The sequence below is a fragment of the Micromys minutus genome, assembly GCF_963924665.1.
Source record: "Micromys minutus genome assembly, contig: SCAFFOLD_202, whole genome shotgun sequence".
Lineage (NCBI taxonomy): Eukaryota > Metazoa > Chordata > Mammalia > Rodentia > Muridae > Micromys > Micromys minutus.
This window is the reverse complement of record NW_027667733.1, coordinates 115,848-129,688: the sequence shown is the minus strand read 5'-3', so window position 1 is coordinate 129,688 and position 13,841 is coordinate 115,848. Positions and strand designations below refer to the sequence as shown.

Genomic DNA, 13,841 nt, shown 5'->3' with positions numbered 1-13,841 from the left:
GTAGGGTCTTTGTGGTTTAGAAATGAGTTATTGTGGCTTTGAAGAATGAGTTGGGTAGTGTTCCATCTGACTTTATTTTGTGGAATACCCTGGAGAGTATTGGTATTAAGTCATTAATAAATGATAGAATTCTGCACTGAACCCATCTGATCCTGAGTTTTTATTTGTTTGGGAGGCTTTTAATGACTGCTTCTTCTTCTTCTTCTTCTTCTTCTTCTTCTTCTTCTTCTTCTTCTTCTTCTTCTTCTTCTTCTTCTTCTTCTTCTTCTTCTTCTTCTTCTTCTTCTTTTTTTTGGTGTTTTGGAGTTGTTTAGATGGTTTCTCTGATCCTGATTTAACTTTGGTATCTGGTATCTGTCCAGAAATTCATCCATTTCCTCCAGATTTTTCAGTATTGTTGAGTATAGGCTTTTGTAGTAGGATCTGATGATTTCTTGAATTTCCTCAGTTTTTGTTGTTATGTCTCCCCTTTCATTTCTGATTTTGCTAATTTGGATACTCTCTCTTGGCCCTCTAATAAGTCTGACTAAAGATTTATTGTTCTTGTTGATTTTTTCAAAGAACTAGTTCCTGGTTTTGTTGATTCTTTGTATGGTTCTTTTTGTTTCTACATGGTTGATTTCTGCCTTGAGTTATATTATTTCCTGCTGTCTCCTCCTGTTGAGTGTATTTGCTTCTTTTTGTTCTAGAGCTTTCAGCTGTCCTGTCGAGCTGCTAGTATATGCTCTCTCCAGTTTCTTTTTGGAAGCATTCAGAGCTATGAGTTTTCCTCTTAGTACTAATTTCATAGCATCCCATAGATGTGGGTATGTTGTGCTTTCATTTTCACTAAATTCCAAAAAAAAATCCTTAATTTTTTTCTTTATTTATTCTTTGACCATGTTATGGTTGATTAGAGCATTGTTCAGCTTCTATGTGTACATGGGCATTTTGTTGTCTTTGTTGTTATTAAAGACCAGCCTTAGTTCATGGTGATCTGATAGGATGCAAGAGAGTATTTCAACCTTCCTATATCTGCTGAGGCTTATTTTGGACTGAATATATGGTCAATCTTTGAAAAGGTGCCATGAGGTGCTGAGGTATATTCTTTTGTTTTAGGATGAAATGTTCTGTAGATATCTGTTAATTCCAATTGGTTCATAACCTCGCTAGTTTCACTGTGTCACTGTTTAGTTTCTGCTTCCATAATCTGTCCATTGATGAGAGTGGGATTGAAGTCTCCCACTATTAGTGTGTGTGGTGCAATATATGTTTTGGGCTTTAGTGGTTTTTTTTTTTTTTTTTTTTTTTTTTTTATGAATGTGGGTGGTCTTGTATTTGGAGCATAGATGCTTAGGATTTAGAATTTATCTTGATAGATTTTTCCTGTAATGAGTAAAATGAGTCTTTCCTTATCTTTCTTGATAACTTTTGGTTGAAAATCTACTTTATCTGGTATTAGAATGACTACTCCAGCTTGTTTCTTAGGGTCATTATCTTGGAGATTGTGTCTGTCTTTGTCACTGAGATAAGTTTCTTGTATGCAGAAACATGCTGGATCCTGTATTTGTATCCAGTTTGATAGTCTATGTCTCTTTATTGGGGAATTGAATCCATTTATGTTTACCGATATTAAGAAATAGTGATTGTTGTTTCCTGTTATTTTTGTTTTTATAGGTAGAAGTATGTATGTGTGTCTTTCTTCTTTTGGTTTTCTTGCTTAGTTATTTTCTTGCTTTTTTTAGGGTGTAGTTTCTCTCTTTGTGCTGGGTTTTCCATCTATCATTCTTCGTAGGGCTGGATTTGTGTTCAGATATTGTGTAAACTGAGATTTGTGCTGGAATATCTTGGTCTCTCCATTTATGGAATGTTTTGCTGGATATAGTAACCTGGGCTGACATTTGTGGTCTCTTAGAGTCTGTATGATGTCTGTTCAGGATTTTCTAGCTTTTGTAGTCTCTGTTGAGAAGTCAAGTCTTCTTGGTCTAACTTTATGTTACATGTCCTTTATCCCTTACTGCTTTTAGTATTCTTTGTTTTGAACATTTGGTGTTTTGACTATTATGTGTTGAAAAAATTTTCTTTTCTGGTCCATTCTATTTAGGATTCTGTAGATTTCTTTTATGCTCATGGTCATCTCATTCTTAAGGTTAGAAATGTTTTCTTCTAGGATTTTGTTGAAGATATTTAGTGTGCCTTTTAGTTGATATATTTTTTCCCCTTCTATTCCTATTATCCTTAGATTTGGTCTTCTCATTGTGTCCTGGATCTCCTGGACATTTTGGGATAGGAGCATTTTGGTTTTTTGCATCTTCCCTGACTGTTTTGTCTATGTTTTCTATTTTGTCTTCAGCCCCTGAGATCCTTTCTTCCATCTCTTGCAGTCTGTTGACGATGCTTGCATCTGTGACTCCTGATTTCTTTTTTAGGTTTTCTATCTCCAGGGTTGTCTCCTTTTGTGTTTTCTTTATTGTTTCTATTTCTGTTTTCAATTCCTTCATCTGTTTGGCTGTGTTTTCCTGTAGTTCTTTGAGGCATTTCTTCTTGTTCTCCTGTAATTGTTTAAGGGAGTTATTCTCCACTTCTCAAAGATCTCCATCATAATCCAGAAGTACAGTTTCAAGAATAAGTTTTGTTTTTCTAGTGTGTTTGGCAATCTACTACTTAATGTGGTGGGAGAGCTGGGTTCTGATGTTGCAAGGTTGTCTTGGTTTCCATTGCTTAAGTTCTTTAGCTTTCCTCTTGCCATCTTGTTATCTGTGATTACAGGTGATCTTGTTGTCACTGACTGGTGCCTGTCTCTCCTGTGGATCTGAGGGCCCGTGGGCTCAGGAAAAAATTGCTTCTGAGTGTTCAGTATTTTGTGGGTAAGCAGTGAGTTCTGATGGCAGTGACACAGTTCTGTCTCTGTGGGCTCAGGTGTGAAAACTTGTGAGGCTGTTCTGGGAGCTCAGCCCTCTGCCCACAAGTCCTGAGTAATTTTTGGCTCTTTCTCTAGACCAAAAAAGACCCTTTTTCAGAGAGCACAGCACTCTCTCCTTTCTGAGAATTCCTGGTGTTACCTCCCCAGTCCTATGCCTCATGCTCCCCTCTGGTCCAGGTGTAAAATCACCTGTGGAGCTGATCCTGATTCCTGCTGACAGAGGCCAGGCCCTCACTGTGGCCCAAAAAGGACCCTTTTCCAGTGATCACAACAAAGCACTCTCTGCACTCTGAGAACTCACAGTGGGACCTCACCTGGCCTGCCCCAGGCTCTCTTGACCTTCCCTTCCTTAATCCCTCCACTTTGCTTCTAAGAGATTGCTCCCCTATTCACCCACCCAACATTCCCTCACCCTTTAGCATCCCCCTTACCTGGGACAACAAGCCTGCATAGAAACAATCTCCTTTTCACCAACTGATGCTAGATATTGCAATTCTCTGCTACATATTTATTGGGATCAATGCACCCACCTATGTAGAGTCTTTGGTTGGTGGTTTAGTCCATCAGAAATTTAAATGTTTCAGTTAAGTGATATTGTTATTTCCTTGGGGTTCAATCTTCTTCAGTTGTTTGAATTCTTCCCTATTTCTTCCATTTTATTCTTGAAGCTCAGTCCAATGGGTGCCTGTAAGTGTCTGCAAGTTTTTGGGACAGATCTCTAAGCACATCTTGATATCTCCAAAGTAGCGTTGGTTTTTGATGTCTCATGATGGGTTGGATCCCAAGGTAGGGGATCCCTGGATGGTCATTCCCTCTGGTCCTGCTCCATTTTCCTCCCTATCTTTACTTTACACAGAAACAATTCTAACTGAAAAATTTAGAAATGGGTGAGTGGCCCCTTCCCTGATCTGGGAGCAGTGCTTGTCTATCTGAAGTGGTCTCTTCAGGTTCTATCTTCACTCTGTTGCATATTTCAACTCATGTCATTCCCATTGTGTCCTGAGAGTATCTCACATTTTTCTTTCTATCATTCCTTTCTTCGTTCATTTATTTATTCATTCATTCTTTCTTTCTTTTTTCTTTCTCATTCTCTCTTATAAGAAAGAGACACATAAGATATTTTGACCAGAAAATTATTGACTAACTTAAGTAATAAAGAAGCTTTGGTGATAACAGTATGGAATTCTGTCTTTATGCCACCAGATTAGGATGAAGAGGTAAATTGATGTCTCTACCATTGCCATAGCAGTAACTCAGAAACTTAGTAGTTGATGTGATGGTGAGGAAGTTGTAAAAACTTTGTTTTAAAACTATATTCTTTTCTGATTCCTTCCCCAGGAAATTTCTGACTGGAGACCTTAGAGAATGAGTATTCAGACCCCACCCACACTCCAGAAGCTGGCATGTCAGACTCTGCTGAGAGAGGAGGCTTTGGCCATGTCCACTCTGGAGGAGCTGCCCCATGTGCTCTTCCCAGCACTGTTAAAGGAGGCCTGTATTGGGAGACATATCAATCTTGTGAAGGCAATAGTGGAAGCTTGGCCTTTTCCCTGTCTCCCTGTGGGGGGATTGATGGAGACTCTTAACCCGGAAACATTCCAAGCTGTGCTAGATGGAGTGGATTTGAGAAGAAGGTTTCACCCCGGGTAAGCAATATCTATGCAGTGTAGAAGGGAATGTGTGGAGTACACAGAAAAGATTATCAGGGAGATTGACTTTGTTATAAGTGGAACAGAAGCTTCTGATGGAATCATGCAGGAATAAAGGGTTCTTGAAAGCTACTATATACTTGTACTGAGGACTGGATATGGATTAGAGGTGAATATGGGACAGAGTCAGTGTAGGCTCAAAAGAGTCTATCCCTGCTATTTCCACTATCATTAATAATGTGACTAAGGAGATATAAAGTTTACATTAGTGAAAGAAAAGTAATAAAATGTACAGTTGCCCATGAAAGTGTCTGTAGCATACCTGAGTCCACCTTGAATATCAGGTACTTTAAAAACATACACTGTAAGAGGGTGGAGAAATCACTTTACACATGTGTAGTAAAAAATGATTCAGAGTCTGATGAAATTTATGTTTTACCCACAGGAGAGAAAAACTTCAGGTTCTTGACCTGAGAAATGTGCACCATGCCTTCTGGAACATGTGGGATGGTACACGGGAGACCTCATCTTCAATAGAGACCTTGAAAGTGGATCAAGTAGGGAAGATCCTTCCCAGATATGCTCTGAGGCCATGTCTAAAGGTCATAGATGACCTGTGCATCATGTCCTGCTTTGATGAAACTCAAGCATGCTTCATGAAGTGGGCCCAGCAGAGAAAGGGCTCCCTACGTTTCTGCTGTACAAAAATGAGAATCAGTGATCTGGCAATTGAAGATATGAGACAGATCTTGAATGTTTTTGATCCAGAGCATATTACAGAATTAGAAGTAGATACTGAGTGGACTCTGTTGGAGCTAGAATCTTTTTCTCGCTACTTTGGACTGATGAGAAATCTTCATAAAGTCTTCCTGGCACCTTTCAAGAAGACGACTTTCCCTAATGACAAGAGAGACAGAGAAACTAAGAGTATAGACATCTTTATTTCTAAGTTCTCCAAATTTAACTGTCTCCAGCATCTCTTCATGAGTGATGTTTGTTTTCTAAGAGACCATATGGATGAGGCTTTATGGTAAGCAAGAATGAAGAGCTGGGTCAACTACCAATACAAATTTGTCTTTCTTGTGTTAAGGGTTAGTGATGCCAGATGACACCTAGTGACTAGGAACAAACATTTAAAGATTCATAAGACTCTGGAAGTTATGTCTTTTTTTCCATGTATACTACGTTATACAAGGTAAATTTTACAAGTGAATTCATTGGCTCAAATGAGCAGTTAGTGAAAAGTCTTCTAACTTCCCCCAATCTCCATGGCTAAAATATTTTTAACTCAGGTAGTGCTGAGTGCATTAGAGAGGGTTTAGAGTTTGGGTTCTAAGTGAGAAAAAGCACAACTGCCAAAGGAACAATAGAATGCATATTCAGTAAGCTCACAGAAAATATCCAGATCCTATCAGGATATTCTTGGGATGGAAGTTCTTCTTGTGTGATTTCTGGGCTTATGGGATGAAGTAGATTTTAGCTTGAGAGTGAAGCCAGTAGATAAACTGTGGTGTTGGTATGATGGGGCAATTTCCAACATGATGCATCATAGATGTGATCCTTGCTCATTTAGTCAAACTGACATTGGCAGACCTTGTTCCTTCAACTACTGCGTACATCTTAGCCAAATTTTACAACAAATTTATCCAGAACTAACCCTCTATTATATTCCTAGGCACCTGAGGACACCCTTGGAGACCCTCTCCATCACTTGTTTCCTAATTTCACAGAGAGTCTTGGATTTCTTTTCCTGTTGTCAGAGCCTCTTTAAGCTAAAACATCTGGAGATCAGAGAAGTGATCTTATATGGTTTAGATCTTATGCCTCTGATGGGTTTCCTAGAGAAAGTGGCAGACACGCTTGAGACACTGGATTTTCAGGGATGTAGGATGAAGGACCCCCAGCTCAATACCATCCTACCTGCCCTCAAACAATGCTCTCAGCTCAAAAATGTCAACTTCTACAACAATAACTTCTCCATGCCCATCCTGAATGACCTTTTGCAGCACACAGCCAACTGGAGCAAGATTGATGTGGAACAATATCCTGCCCCTCTGGAGTGCTATTATCAGTTGCCTCATGTCTCAAGAGTAAGATTTTCCAAACATTGTTTAGAACTCATGGATACACTCTGTGCTATAAGGCAGCCAAAGAGCATCTCTTTTGCTACAGAAATGTGCCGTACTTGTCATTTGCGCTGTGTCTATGGCCAGGATGTCAAACTTTGTGGTTGCTGGCAGTAAACATGGATGCAGAACTTCTGTAAGTGAATAATGACAGGCTTCTGACACTTCTCTCGGTGTGCTCACTGATTGTAATTTCAGACAGTGCCCAGATCATTGGAAACAAAAGGATGTACAGTGACTGGAATCATGGAGGCTGAGTTGACATGGGAAATAATCAGATGGACTGTGGGAACAGGGGGCTTGTGGAGTTAGAAAACTTGATAAATTTGAGTAGATTCTGCCAGGACAGATTATGTAAATGCTTTGTCCTGGTCTTGTAAACTTTGTTCTTGAAACATTTAGTAATAAATATAGCATAGATCTTTTTGTCGATGTCCTTACTGTTATCTGAGATGAATAAAGTGTCTAAATTTAAAGATTTTGTCAAAAAAGCCCTCTGGAGAGACCCAAAATGAACACTCTGATGTCAGGCCTGTCACAATCCAAAATCCTGGATAGGTCAATAAAGTTATCAGCTAAGGTAGTTCAGATATAGACATCTAGTTTGGAGTATGGTACAGGAGTCCTCAAAACAACCTCAATGTTTCTTACACTCATTTTTCCTTAATCCCCAAAACCTTTTTTCCCTGTCTGCCTGTCAACAAGCCTGTTGCCTGGAACCTGTGAACTTCCTGGAAGTTTGGTCACAATAAACTTCTTTCCTGCTGTTCAGACAAATAAACAAAACTGTTCATTCATATTTCAAGAGCATAAGTTGCATGGATGGTCCAACATAAGTAAAATATAGTGGTATAATGCACCATATAAACAAACTGAAAGAAAAAGGCTACGTCTTAAACTCATCAGATGGATATCATCATTGGCTTGTTTGGATCTCCCCTTTTTATTTGGTGGTGGTCTCTTCAGGGCTCCACTTTATTGGGGAGCAGCTTTGGTTGGGTGGAATCTAGGACTCCTGGGCCTGCAGCAGGGCCCGCACCTGGCTGATCTGCCACTCGATACTGTACTGTGCTGTGCCGCCCAAGGCGCTGTACTTTTCCACACTATGGCTGTAGTTCCACACAAGATTCACATCACTTGAGAACAGGTGACTGATGGTCTGCAGCTCCTGCACGGACAGCTGGTTGAGAGCCACCCCTTTAGTCTCTGCCTTGAACATGGCTTTCTCTGAGGTCTCATGATCCTCGTGGAACGGCATCCCTTTGTGGACCAGGTAGTAGGCGAGATCAGTGGCCAGCATGTCATGGCTGAGTGCCTGTGCCCTGTTCTCACGATGAATCTGCAATGTAGAGATGACTCCAGTGGCCACTTGGAGGACAGCTGTCATGGTGTCAGACACTTCAAACACAGCTTTCTTGTCTTCCTGTAAGTCCTTGTTGTAGGTGCTTGGAAGTTCCTTGAGGGTCATCAGGAGTCCTGCACACCGTCCAAATACTCGGCCCGCCTTGCTTCGGATCAGCTCCAGGCTGTCTGGGTTTTTCTTCTGGGGCATCAAGCTACTTCTGGTGCTGTAGGCCTCTGAGAGCTGCACAAAGTTGAATTCCTTGGTACCGTAGAGAATCAGATCCTCTGCCATCCTGCTGAGGTGGGTCATACACAGAGAAGCCCAAAACAGGAACTCAGCCACGAAGTCTCTCTCACTGGTGGCATCCATGCTGTTGAGCGTGATGGCCCCAAAGTCCAGTTCTGCACGGAGTAGCTCCCGGTCCACACCCAGAGGGTTGCCTGCAATTGTCCCACTCCCCAGCGGCAAGACATTGGTCCGCTTCTGCACCTCCAGCAGTCTCTCTGAATCTCGTGTCAGCGCGACAGCATCGCTCAGGATCCTGTGGCTCCAGAGGATGGGCTGAGCTCTCTGCAAATGTGTGTACCCAGGGAAGAGGACGTTCCGCCTCTGCCCAGTCTACCATGGTTTCAATGAGCACCCTGAGGAAGACGGAGTTTTGAGCAGGTCTGCCTCATCCACAGCCTGAGGTCAGTGACCACCTGGTCGTTGCGACTTCGGCCTGTGTATAGGTTCCATACAGTTTCACCAATGAGTTCCTTCAGGCGCGGCTCATTGACTGTGTGAATGTCTTCATCGTTAGGGTGTAATTTGAAGGTGCCTTGGGCCCACTCTTCAGCCACCTGGCATTCTACAGCTTATGCCCCAGGATATCTGGATCTCCCATTCTTTAAGCTGTCATTTTGGCCTGCTTATGTACTCATCTACTTCACAAAAGCTTTGTGGTTCCATCAAGTGCCATTATTAATTTTTGAAATTATTCCATGAGCTACAGCTTTGTTCAGGAAATTATTCCTGTGTCAATGTGTTCAAGGCTAATCCCCCACTTTCTCTTTTACTAGATATTATGCATCCATTTCTATGGTGAGGTTTTTGACTTGTGAGTGGACTTGTAAAATAAGAGCACGATAAATACAGAACAACTTGCTTTCTTCTACATGTCAACATTACATTAGAGAGGCATTATTTGTTGATAATGCTTTCTTTTTTCCAATGTTTATTTTAACATCCTTGTTAAAAATCTAGTGTCCAAAGGTGATAGTTGTGTGAGCTTATTTCTGGGTCAGTTGTATTCAACTGATCATCATATATGGTTTCCTTCAAATACCATGCAGTTTTTATTATACAACGACTATGTAGTACAACTTGAGATCAGAGACGTGTAGAAAAAAGTGTCATCTTTCTACAGATGAATTGCTCAGAAAAACAGGAGAAGCTCATTGAATGAGTACAAACATGTTATCCTTCCTGAGAGAAGGTTTCTGAGGACTACTGTAGGTAAAATGCAAAACAAGTGTGGTAGAAGATGTTTTGTACTTACTGCAAATCTTTGCCCTAAACATTATTTTGAAAATAACTGAATATCAAATAATCTCAAATTCTGCTTCTGGAAAATCACTTCTGTTCATTATTCTACTTTTTTCTAGAGTGAGGCCTTATAATACAGTAACAATGATAGAGAAACAAATAACAAAACAAGCAAAAAAACCCCACAATTTACAGTTTCTAAGCCAATAACAATAATCTAAAAACAAAACCAAACCAAAAATAACCACCCACCCATTCAGTCTCCATTTTAATAAACTGTAAAGAAAGTACAGGATAAATCTTTTTTGTCACTATATTATGTCCATAAAACAGAGTATGATTGATTATTTGAGGACAGTTAAAGAGAAAAAAATAAATGTACATTATGATCAAAGTGTTAATATACAACTATTTTATCCATAAGTGATTTAGAAGGCTTAAAAATTTTTGTTTTGTGTTGAGGACCTTCATATAACATTAATCCCCGAGCATTTAAAAGCTCAGAAGAATGTGACCCATAGTCATGTGGCAGGCAGGATGGATGCAGTAGTCTATATTTGTTATCTCAGCACTTAGGAAGTGGAGGCACAATCAATAAGAGAAATAAAAATTCTGGACCAATAGGTCGTAGGGAATCAGCACTTTGGAACACCTGCTCCTCCTTCAGAGAAGAAAAGTTTTGTTTCTTTCCCCAGGCCAGACAGCTCCCAACTGTTTAACTCTACTCTAAGGACCTGACACCTCCAGCGTCCTATGCTTCTAGCACTTGCACTAGTATGATGCCCACTCTTAAAACTAAATGATGGAAAGAAAATTACACAACATTTTTCAAGAGTAATAAGTTACCTAGGAATTTTAAATTGAAAATGTAAAGCAGAGTGAATCCTGAGGCTTCAGGTCAATTTCTCTTGTTCTGTGCTCCTTTCCTTTGGCGATGTGTGATGCTTACAAGGTGCCTCCAGCACTGAGCTTCTTGGATTTGAATAGTTTGTAATCTCTAAACCCTTTTCATAGGAGGGTGTGTCTCCATTGATCACTTCAATGTAACAATTCTGTACACATAAACCACTGAAAAATTCTTTACACGAGGCCCTAAACAGACACACAAGGATATAACAAATAACTAAAGGCAAAGGCTACATTCCAATTTTCTGCAAAGAGAAGCAAATATGGTCTACTTGTTATACACAGCATCTCTTGCATATTTTACAGGATCTTTTAGCAAAGACAATTCTTTGAGGCTGCCTCACATGCATCAGTGTATCCATGAACTCAGAACAATTTTATATAAATCTCTGTTATGGACATATTCCATGTTATAGCACACCACAGAGAGAGGGAACAGCTCCATAATCTTCTCCCTCAGGATCTCTGTTTTACATAACTTCACTCAAGATACATATAGAGAATTTCTGCCCATGCTCTGGAGAAATACTGTCATAACTTTCTGTAAAGTGTCTCTATCACTTCTATCTAGATTTGTAAAACATGCCTATATTAATTCTCTCCGAGTCAGAGCCTCAGTGAACTAAGACAGCAGGACATCAATTGTGTCCAATTCCCTTTACAAATGAGGCATGTTCAAGCATTCAGAGAATGTAGCAGATACTCTTCAGACACTGGACTTTCTGAGGTGTGAGAGAACAGACTCAGATCAGTGGCCTCCCATCTGCCCTCAGCCAATCCTTATAAATAACCAAGGTCAAATTTATGACAAGAAAATAAAATAAGAACAACAATGAATGTTAGAGCTGAATAAGTGGAACAACAAAGACTTTAAAACTCATGGAATGTCACTTCTAGCACGTCTACTATGGGTGTGTCGTGGAAAGGCAGAGCCCTGAGGGGTATGTGTCCTCAGGACTTTATGCTTCTGTGGAGTTTTGCTCTGCTTCTTGGAATCATGCCCCTCCTAATCATCAGTTCTATTAAATCTATAAGGAAGCTTCCAACCACTTCACTGGGCAGTATCATTGTCCCTTGCAATAATAGTGAATAATCTTTTTTTTTTCCATCCAACAAGAAGCCACAACTTTATTAGTGATAGAAACAGTACAAATTTTAAACCAAGCTGTAGTTCCACTTTTCAAACACCAAAAAGAGGGGAAAGAAGGGAGGATGTCCTTGTTTTCAAATAGTTACATTGTTAATTCCATAATAGCATTTACAATATCATTACTGTTGTTTTTCAGGGCAAAGGACAGCCTTTGCTCTTGATACATTTGCTTGTGACATGACCAATTCTATGTCCTTAACTTCCACACCTGTTTCATCAACCTCTTCTTCTTCACTCTCCTCTTGGACGGTTGGAGTCTGAGTGTTTTCTTGAATGTTTGAAACAGCTTCACCTTGAACTTTGAATTTCTCAGCAGCTGCTAACTGTGCTTGTTGAGACAAATCTTCAATCTTGGCTTCCCCAAACACTATGTAGGTATCTGAAGCTGGGCTCTTGTAGACATCCGGTTTTGTGATGACAAAGAGGATATTTTTAGATTTTCGAATAGTGACCCTTGTAACCCCCGTAACTTGTCGAAGACCCAGTTTGGACATAGCCTTCCTCGCCTTCTTCTCACTCCGACTCTGCTTGGCTTTACTAACAGGTTCTTCATCGATCTCAGCTGCGGCTGCCAGCTGGGCTTGTTGTGTGGCCGTCTGTGTGGAGTCTTGTTCCTCGAGTTCTGGCACTGACTCATCACTGTCAGACTCTGTTCCCGACCCTGTCTCAGCCTGAGGCTGTGGCAACTCCTGCTCAGTAGCAGGGACGGTTTCTGTGGCTTCACCAGGCATTTTGTGCGGAGAACACGGAACCAAGATGGCGGCGGAAAGCGTGAATAATCTTTTAAAGCATGGCTTTGGGGAAGATTAATGATTTACTTACCCCCTCAGAAAGGACTTAGAAATGCAGATTGTTAGTAATGTCAACCACTTTTAGAAAGAGTTGGAAATGATCATTGTTAACAAAGTTGGATGTAGATGTTTTTGCCAGTAGCTGTATATAAAAATATTATAGAACTTTACCCCAATTCCCTGTCGGCTGGCTTCACCAAGCAAACTCATTGTCATGAAGTTTTACCCTGACCTCTCTGTAACCTATTTCTTGTGCCACAGCTCTTCCTTAATCCTTGGAGGTCTGGGACAGCCAGGTGATATTTTCAAGCCCCAAGCCCCTGCCTGCAGAGTCCCCTTAGCATACCCAGTAGCCATCCATCTTGACCTGTTCTTATGTGGTATATCTTCTACTCCACACTTCTGCCTGCATATCAGGACTGAAGCCATCAGGGACTACCTGTTCTACCTGGTTCTCTGAAAACTTGCTCCCAACGAGACCAAACAGCTATACCTACAAATCCCAGAGGTCAGCTGCCCTCAGGGACTTCCAGATCTGCTAACACTAGGGACAACTAGATGGGTACAGGCCAGAATAAAAACACAGTCAACAATAGCCAAAGCAATATGGCACCATCAGAATCCTGCTAGGCTTCAGCAAGAACTGGATAAATTAATACACCTGAAGTGCAAAAAATGACCTCTGATCTTATGAACATAAAAAAAAAACTTTACTAAAAAAAGAAATCCCTTAAAGAAATACAGAAAAATACAGCCAAATAGGTTGAGTCCCTTAAAATTCAAACTGAGAGAGGTCCTTAAAGAGGAAACAAACAAACATAAAGAAATACAGAAAAATATGATTAAAAAGATCAAGAAAATGAAAAAACTGTAAATTGAAATCGACAGAATACATAAAATAAGAAGGCAATCCTGGAAATCGATATCTTCTGGAAGAGATCAGTGACATACACAAACATCACCAACATAATACAAGAGTGAAAGAGAATCTCAGATATAGACGATGTAAGAAAATGTTTGGTCAACAAGAATGATAAATTTACAAAGTTTCTCACAACAACAACAGCAAATCTAGGAAATTTGGGACTCCATAAAAAATCTAATCCTAAAAACAATATGGATAGGAGAAAATTCCCAAATCTGAGGCCTAGAAAATATCTTCAACAAATTTATAGAAGAAAATTATTTCTCCTAATGAAAAACATACCTATAAACATTCAATAAGTTTACAGAACTTTAAATAGAATTGCATTATAAAACCATTCTCCTGCTACATAATAATAAAACACTAAATGTACAAAACAAAGAAAGAACAGTAAAAGTGAAAGACCTCCGAAGGGAGACCCTCACTCAAATCTCAGGAGAGGCGCGCACCCAGTGAGGCACCGAGACCAGACTTGCTGCAATCGCATGAGGAAGTTTATTGAAAGTGAAAGAGTGAGATC

The 13,841-nt window shown here is 40.2% G+C and overlaps 2 protein-coding genes and 1 pseudogene across 3 annotated transcripts in view; 1 reads left to right on the top strand and 2 right to left on the bottom strand.

The window, feature by feature from the left end:
- Nucleotides 1-6,794, top strand: part of LOC308416144 (PRAME family member 12-like) — a gene marked incomplete at both ends in the record, with an annotated part of 35,885 nt that extends 29,091 nt beyond the window's left edge. The window contains 3 exon segments of the mRNA XM_080942601.1: nt 4,265-4,548; nt 4,997-5,581; nt 6,227-6,794. Of these exon segments, the coding sequence (XP_080798727.1) occupies nt 4,265-4,548; nt 4,997-5,581; nt 6,227-6,794 (1,437 nt within the window).
- Nucleotides 6,795-7,683: 889 nt separating this feature from the next.
- On the bottom strand, nt 7,684-11,523 carry LOC308416143 (argininosuccinate lyase-like; annotated as a pseudogene). Its single transcript has 2 exons — nt 11,503-11,523; nt 7,684-8,864 (listed from the first exon to the last, which is right to left on the bottom strand). The product of its transcript is annotated as an argininosuccinate lyase-like (transcript).
- A 40-nt stretch (nt 11,524-11,563) lies between these two features.
- On the bottom strand, nt 11,564-12,369 carry LOC308416137 (nascent polypeptide-associated complex subunit alpha-like). The gene has a single exon (XM_080942600.1). It carries the CDS (start codon nt 12,334-12,336, stop codon nt 11,725-11,727), a length of 612 nt encoding a protein of 203 aa, XP_080798726.1. The 5' UTR covers nt 12,337-12,369; the 3' UTR covers nt 11,564-11,724.
- Between the last annotated feature and the right edge of the window lie 1,472 nt (nt 12,370-13,841).